The 8,303-nt window shown below is 38.5% G+C and overlaps 2 protein-coding genes across 2 annotated transcripts; one reads left to right on the top strand and one right to left on the bottom strand.

Annotated features, from left to right (window-relative positions):
• The first annotated feature begins 509 nt into the window (after positions 1 to 509).
• gpatch4 (G patch domain containing 4) lies at positions 510 to 5,500 on the top strand. The gene is made up of 8 exons (XM_067237896.1): positions 510 to 560; positions 737 to 821; positions 983 to 1,149; positions 1,237 to 1,350; positions 1,578 to 1,690; positions 1,855 to 1,905; positions 2,060 to 3,856; positions 5,209 to 5,500. The coding sequence occupies exons 2-7, from the start codon at positions 743 to 745 to the stop codon at positions 2,895 to 2,897; spliced, it is 1,362 nt and encodes a 453-aa protein (XP_067093997.1). The 5' UTR covers positions 510 to 560; positions 737 to 742; the 3' UTR covers positions 2,898 to 3,856; positions 5,209 to 5,500.
• Positions 5,501 to 5,683: 183 nt separating this feature from the next.
• Positions 5,684 to 7,788, bottom strand: LOC136944221 (asialoglycoprotein receptor 1). The gene is made up of 9 exons (XM_067237897.1): positions 7,717 to 7,788; positions 7,432 to 7,509; positions 7,156 to 7,263; positions 7,024 to 7,058; positions 6,811 to 6,942; positions 6,608 to 6,722; positions 6,355 to 6,506; positions 6,156 to 6,280; positions 5,684 to 5,998 (listed from the first exon to the last, which is right to left on the bottom strand). The coding sequence occupies exons 1-9, from the start codon at positions 7,778 to 7,780 to the stop codon at positions 5,839 to 5,841; spliced, it is 969 nt and encodes a 322-aa protein (XP_067093998.1). The 5' UTR covers positions 7,781 to 7,788; the 3' UTR covers positions 5,684 to 5,838.
• Between the last annotated feature and the right edge of the window lie 515 nt (positions 7,789 to 8,303).

Here is an 8,303-nt window from a genome sequence, read left to right as displayed (position 1 = left end):
GACCTCCTGTGCACTCGATGACCCCTGCTGGATAAAGAAAACGCTCGGTCAGTGTCAGCGTTACAAAAAAGGAAATATTTTACTGAAGCCACTTCTCTCATAGCCCTCAAGAAGAACATTCCCAATTGTGATAACACGAAGCATTGTATTAAACCTGCCAATAATACACTTATTATGGGATATTACAACTAGTAGTCAAATGGACCACAGTAAAGTGTCCGATCATGAGTTGATTTCGGGCTTTGTGGGGCACATTCAACACGGCCACGTTTAGTCGTGTGTTTGAACGGTCTATTTTCTGCGCTAGATTCTATCAACAAGCAAACACTCCTCGAATTTGTGCTGAATGTAAATGTACAACGCGCCTAGATTGAATGTAGTAAGATTGCTAGATTTCTCTTGAGCGATTATAAGCTATCCAATTGAAGCCCAATCAAGTGAAGTCCGGACTTGCTTTGAATGTTACCCAAATGACGTATTTTGACGTCGACGTTGTACTTCCGGTGTCATGTCAACTTTCTAATTGTACCGCATGGCTTGTCTACAACTAGTTTTGCGAGGTAAATCACAATGAACTATTCTACTATCCTAAAAACTATCACCGTATACCGTTTTTGCATGTTCTCTAACTAGACGAATCAAAGAAACCAACCTGCTCATTAAACAAGCTAGATAGGCTACAGTCCAGTCATCAAACGTTTGAGCTCAAAAATGATTCTGAATTTGTAATTCACAGATAAACATGGCTGATACTGTACAGGAGAAAAGCCGTGGAATGAAATTTGCTGAACAACAGCTACTGCGTCATGGCTGGGAACAAGGTAACGTAGTCAGCTGTTTTAGCTAAGAAAACAGTCTATTACAGAGAATAGTGTTCGTTCAGCCCCCTGGCTAGTTAGCGTGCTTATAGTCAGCCTGGGCAGCTACTGTCTATCCATGTTTATACGAGTCTAACCATGGCACAAAAAAAAACTGTCTCCAGGTAAAGGTCTAGGTCGAGAGGAGAATGGTATATCAGAAGCAATCAACGTCAAAGTGAAATGTGATAAGAGTGGGGTGGGACATTGCCACAGCGAGCAGTTCACCTTCCACTGGTGGGACCATGTATTCAACAAAGCCTCGTCCAGTCTGGAGGTGGAGTCGGACCAGGTACGAACCTGTTGTACAGAATGTGTATCTGTCCAATTACCGTAAGTGCGTTCACAAGTTATTCTAAGACATGGTTGTCTGTTTTAGAATGGTGTGAAGATGAAGAAGATCGTGGAGGAAGATGAGGAAGGTTTGATCTCCAACAAAAAGCCAAGAAAAGCATTGCTGGCCAAAGCCAAATTATATGGACGCTTTGTCAAGGTACAATACTTAACTTTCCTTTAAATAGCAATGGAAAATTAAAAGAACATATTTTGCTATAGCCTTATACAGTTCATAGTGCAGATGACTCAAGTTCAGTTGAATTGGAAAATGTAACATAACGTATTACTTTGGCCCAGGAGATGATAAACAATGTTTCCAAAAGCTAACAATGTAACCCTAACCCTATCATATTGACCATTGCACTATCCGTGTCACCCTGTTAGTCGGCCACTCTACTATCAGGACAAGAACACTCAGAGAATAAGTCCTCCAGTTCAGATGACAGCAGCAGCTCTGACGATGAAGACCAGAGACTAGACCTCTCCAGCACCACCAAGTAAGACCCCCATCACTGATTGAATCAGAAACTGTACATTAGCCTGTACACCGCTTTGGATAAAAGCGTGCTAAGTTTTAGGAGTTATTTATGGAAAGATTGGATTTAGGCTACATTGTTGTGCAGTGATCATTTTCCAATTCCCATGTAATTTATTTGCAAAGGTTATCGGACGCTGATCTCTTGAAGGCTTGTGGTGGGCTCACCGCTCACAAGTAAGTTGATTGTTAGCAGTCTATGCTATTTGTTGTTCCTCTCTGGTGAACTTAAAGACTTATTCTTTATTGATTTATTTTACATTTCCTGAACCACCTACTGGTGACTAGTAAGACTGCATTTAAACTTGGTCCTCCCTCTGTTTCCCAACAGAGGAGCCAGACATGGCCTAACCATGAGTGCCAAGCTAGCAAGACTGGAACAGCAGGAGCAAGAGTTCATGTTAAAATACGGCAAGAAGAACCAACCAACACCCACCGCTACAGAACCTGTAACCCCAGATGTGGTGGAGGAACCAGCTAAGGAGCCCCATTGTAAAAAGGCTAAAAGAAAGGAGGAGAAGGACAATAAAGATCAAATAACGACTGATGATATTGTCACTGAAAGTACTAATCTTGAAATGAGGTTGAAAAAGAACAAAAAGAAAAGTTTGAACAGTGACAGTGAAGGGTTGATGGACATTAGCACGTCAATTCAATCAAAGCCTACTCCCATAGAAAATGAAATTGAAGCTCAGACAACTAAGAAGAAACGTTCAAAGAAAAGAAAGGTTACAGAGGGGAATAGGGACACTTTGAACAAATTAGGAAACGACACCTCTGTCACCCCTCAAGTGACCAATACTGCAGAAGAGGCCGAAGAGGCTTCTTTCCAGAAAATAGAAGACAGTCTCACCCAGCACCAGACGGATGCAGAGACTAACACCAAACAGAAGAAGAAGAAGAAAAAAAAGTCCTCCAAGAGCACAGGGGAGATTGCAGTGGTTGAGGAGAGTAATGACTGGGAAGCCTCCCGAACCAGAACTGTTGAGGTTTTACCAAAAAAAAAAAAAAGGAAGAGGGACACTGTAATAGAAGTGGATAGTTCTAATAACCCTGAACCAATAGAGGATGAGATTAAGAGGAAAAAGAAAAGATGCAAGGAAGAGAAAATCATTGAGGACACAGAGCTTGTGCAAACACCTCTTAAAGGGAAGAAAAAGAGAAAATAACTGAAAATGGAACTAAATTGATTAAGTTAACAATGATCCTGGAAATGACCTGAAACCACATAGAAAGACTTAGTTCCCTCTTGTGTGCAGACCATTGGCCCGTTAGGTCACAACAAAGAAACAACTAGCAGATTATGTCATGTCTCACCTGAGCAGTATCCTGTAAATGTAATTTATTTTTACAGATAAAGTTTTACCATCATATTTATTGTAATGCACTTGTTAGCAGACAAAGATGGGCAAAAGTTTGTAAACATTTTTAACATTTTAAACATGAGCTTGTTAAATTTGTGTTTGGTTTATGTACCTATACAGCTTCTAGTGCATTATCCAGTAATATCATAAATGTCCATTGCATTATAAATTGTTTGCCTTCTCTTTTTTATTTAAGTATTAATGTATTTCAATTCATGATAATTATCAGTTTACTTGAAGCTGTGTCCCTGAAGTTGATACACATTTTTTCCCATTTAAATGTGTCAATGAGGGTATTAGACAGCATACACCTTAAAATGAGACTTGTTATATGTATGGATCACTTAAGTAGTTTTCTTTTCTGGTGACAAATATTCCAGGACATTTGTAGTCATTATTTACAAAAGGATTATGTTTGACCCCTCCACTCCACTATAAATATCCGACAGTGATACAACATCCCAATGATAGATTTAGATACTTTAATTGAAAGAGAAGGGTTTAAATACTTATTAAACAGTTAACTGTACAATTCTCTGGAACATAGCCTGAATGAATAAATGTAACCTGTGTTAAATTGACTTGTGTACATGTAGGTGTAAGTCTCCACATAATTCCATACAAACTTAACATTTTCTAGTAGTGCAGGATTGTGGTTCTGTGTGCCTCATGCGTTTTAATTTACTCTTTTTATTTAATCTTTATTAACCAGGAAGATCCAATTGAGATTAAAAAATCTATTTTTAAAGGGAGACCTGGGCCCCGTTCGTCGTAAGGGTTGAAGCTAAGTTAATCAATTGTCCCTTTAGCCCGTTAACATTAGCGAGATGAGTGAGAACAGCAAATATCGGTTCGTCAATGGCTGATCCGCATCAAAATCATGAGGTAAATTTCAATCAGGCTAAACTTATCAGGGAAATTGCACGTGCACGTCCTACTTCAAAATGCAGGAAAGGTCGATCACCAAAACTCTGATTTTCTAACGGTATGATGGCGGGAAAGACGAAAGAGAGAGCGGTGATAGGCTATTCTCGCCATCCGAGCAAACTATTATAATGAGTATCTAAGAAGACAATAAGCATATTATCGTGGCTAAGTCAAACACCGCTGCCAGAGTAAGACAAGCAGCTTGGCAAAAAATTGCCGATAAGCTAAATGCGAATGTTTTGGGGAAATGTATAGGCTCATCTTAAGTGCCTCGTTACCCCAAAAAATCTGATCACATTTCTTTAAATGTGCCTGCTGGTATAGGCTTAATGGAAATTCATAATCGAATGAGATCTTGCTAGCGAAAATAATGATCTAGACTTGATTTCATTGACTGGGACATGGCCAGGGAATATGATTAATTGATTCATCAGCTGGTTAAGCGCCAAGTACACTTTTCTTACAGCAACGCATGCTGCGGCTTTGCCAATGTTTTCTGCATCGCCTATACTGTATAAAAATGTAGCCTATAGCCTACCTGACGCAAAAAAAACTCAAGGCTTAGAGTCTGAAGCACAGTTAAAGTTTCAAGTAGCTTTATTGTCAATTTCTTCACATGTCAAGACATAAAAAGGAATCGATATGACGTTTCCCACTCTCCCACAGTGAAACATATAAAAAGCACAGGCACAACAGATAAGACAAGACATTTCGTAAAACATAGCGTTACATATTCACATACAGCAGCATAAGCTCATAATAAAGCATAAAGCTTGCTGCGGCGTGTGATATTTGCAATTTACGGCCGAGAAGGTCTTGCAAATAAATGAGTCCTTGTCGGCTGAATCGATATCGCTCAAACAATAACTCATCCGTGTGAAATAAAGGATCTTGGCAATCGCGAAGAACTCTATTGGTATGGAAAGCTAATCGAACTAAAATATAGCTCCTTGGTCAACTGGGTCTCTCAAAAAGGGAGCTGCCATGTTATTTTCCGTAGGTGTGGCAAGCTTATCCAGCTACACTTAAGTTAGCCTGCTCTGGAGCAGGTTAGTGCTAAATGATGTTACTATGGTGATTTATCGAAAGTTGCTTCCACGAACCAAAAAGAGGGGCGTTTTTTATCTTAGCCTGAAAATTAGCTCGCTAAACCGCTTAGCGAGCTACGACGAATACCCCCCTGGCCAAGACAGGCAGCAACATAAGAACACATAGTTACAGACAGAAGAACACAGAATGAGACAAGTAAAACAAAAATAATAAAAAAGTTTGAGTCAGTTACATAACCTGAATAATTTAAAAACATTGATTTTGAGATATTTTGGGGAACCTGCCTCCATTTCTTTCATTTTAGATTTAAAAGCAGTAAGAGGTATCAGTTCTCTGAGTTTTAAATCATTCTGCAACACATTCCATGATAAGGGTGCACAATACATAAAAGCCCTTTTTCCCATTTCCATTCTGGCATTTGGGACAGCGAGCATAAAAAAGTCCTGAGAACGCAAGGAGTGTTGCCTGGCATTTTTCTGCATAATGAAAACACACAGGTAGTTTGGTAGCAGACCAAGAATTGCCTTATAAATGAAGGTGTACCAATGACAGAGCCTACGGGTGGCCAAAGCAGGCCATCCTACCCGAGAGTATAACAGTGGTGAGTCAGAGCTTTACAATTTGTAATGAATCGCAGTGAAGCATGGTGTATCCACCATACGAAGACAGTTAGCAGAGGCATGCATATATAAAAGATCACCATAGTCCAACACAGGTTAAAAAAAAACTACTCTTCAGTACAATAGCAGCAATACTAAAAATAAAAAGCCTATTTTATTAATGCCTTAGTCTTGCAGATCCATCTGTTATTCATTTGGCAAGATGCTGTATCCCAGTTAGTCAAAGGTGTAATTTCGGGAAATCTGGAGCTTTGTGGCATAGCCAACACACAGTCACCGCTAGAACCAATGGGTCTCGGTGTCACATAGCTGTGCAAAAATAAATCTGAGTTATCTTCTAGGCTACTGCAAAGTAGGTGTATTTTATTAAGTTGGTCAATGAATACAGGTCAGGTCAGTATTAATGCAGCAGTATATTCAATTACAAATGTACATTAATTTTGTGTGTCAGAAAGTAGGTCCATACCTTGTTGTCAGGTTGCTGCCATCAACCCATTTCCATCTCTGATTTGGCATCTCTGTTTTACTCAAACCAATCCAGTACCCATGGTATGCATCATAATAGAAGCTGGTGTAGTTACTGATGAATTCCTACAGACAAGAAGTAATCATTGAGTATAACAAGTTTGATAAAAAATAAACACAGGTATGTGAATATATCCCACCTGTTCATCCATACTTTCTATGACAATCAAATTGGCATTCTTAGATTTGCAGTCCTCTTGACTCCAATACCATGACTTCCACCCTTCCATGAACTGATAACAACTAGACTGAAAAACAATCCAGTTATCGCGACAGGGTTTGCATTCTCTCTCTGTGCAACACAAAGCATAAAAAGGACTTCATGAAGTGAACAATAGATGTTTAAGGCTATTTCTTGATTATTTTGATTATTTTGAAAGAAGGGAGACTTACCTTTGGGATTTCCTTGTTTCTGTGGACAGTAATCATGAACTGGAAAATTGTCAAACTGAAGTATGACCTCAAGAGTCCAGTTGAGTCTATCCCTGTCTTTTGACAACTCTTGTTTCTGCAATTAGTTTAATTAGTTATTGGCTAAAAAGACCTGGTTGGCCACAAGCAGAAAATACTTATATTAGCCATTTTAGTTCACTCACCAATTTTGTGTTGATCTCAGCAGTCCAGTTGAGTCTATCCCTGTCTTTTGACAACTCTTGTTTCTGTCTTTCTAAGTTGACCAGCTCTACATTTAAAAGATAGTTCTCTGAGGTGATGTTGCTGTAATCACTCTGCAAAACACAATTAGTTTAATTAATTATTGGTTGGCCACAACAGGAAATGACTTATATTAGCCATTTTAGTTCACTCACCAATTTTGTGTTGATCTCAGCAATGACAGCTCTGACTATTGAGAAATAAAATAATGTATTTCATTATATATGGTGTCGGGGGTGTGGGGTGTGGAATTGTGATAAAATATATACATATTGAGTTATACTTACAGTAGACACTGAGGGCAATATTGGCTATTACCAACAAAAAACAAAGAATACCCAGACACAATCCCATTATTCTGACCGGCTGACAATGGGAATTGGGTTTCTCATTCCCTGAGGGAGATATAAATGATTACAGGATTTCATACTGTTCATGCTCAACGAACAGTACTGTTGTTTTTTGTGACTACACTTATGGTTTTAGTTGATAAACTACTGTATGATTATAGATGAGATGGTTATCTCTGATATCTATCACTAAGTTATCCAATGAAAACTTACCTTCTGGAGTAGCTGTCTGATCAAGTACACTTTCCTTCACCTTTATATCTGAATATATAGTTTCCTTTTCTTTGTCATCTGATATACAGCAAACAGAACCGTAATGTAAGCAGTATTTCAGTGTATTGCTTCAGTTTGTAAGGTAGGATTGGTGAGACATTGATAGTTAAATCCTGTCAAATATTTAGATGTTTTCTTGTACATGTTCAATCTCTTGAATGTATCCAGTATTGCTCATAAACAAAACATTTAGCTATGAATACTAGAAATATAGGCAAGACTCACGTTTTTGAATATGAATATTTGGAGATTTGAAATGTATGGTGGCATAATTCAACTCTTCGTCCATTGTAGAAACAGTCCTGTCTCCCATATACCAGCAGGCTTTGCCTAAAGTTTAATATAAGTTTGTCAAATTGTTGTAGGAGATTGAAAATCACACCTACTTTGCTGATGGTTAATTGATGATTCCAGCTACGTTTGTTTGCGCCATATTTGTACCACTGCTCTACTTCTGCTTTTTAGTTACATGTGACCAACCACAGTTGTTCAAAGTACTCCTCAGAGTTGATGCAACAGTAGGATAGATAAATATGGTTGGTTTGTGTAATATGTGTTGGTTGCCGGTAATTAATGTATATTTGACGACAAAATTGGCACTTGTTTCATACTTTCATTTGACCTTTTACTCAAACTCCCGAATTTTTGTGATAGGTACAGTACACACTTGTGATCACTATAGATCTGTGAATCAGTCTAATCTGTTATGAATCACCTTGCCACAGGAAACATATATTGCGTCAACATTTGCTTCATCTTGTCTTTCCCCAGAATGACAAACAATCTGACGACACTGTATTTACACATTGAGA

The sequence above is a fragment of the Osmerus mordax genome, chromosome 6 (assembly GCF_038355195.1).
Source record: "Osmerus mordax isolate fOsmMor3 chromosome 6, fOsmMor3.pri, whole genome shotgun sequence".
Classification (NCBI taxonomy): domain Eukaryota; kingdom Metazoa; phylum Chordata; class Actinopteri; order Osmeriformes; family Osmeridae; genus Osmerus; species Osmerus mordax.
The sequence above is the reverse complement of the archived record's forward strand: the minus strand, read 5'-3'. Positions and strand labels throughout refer to the sequence as shown.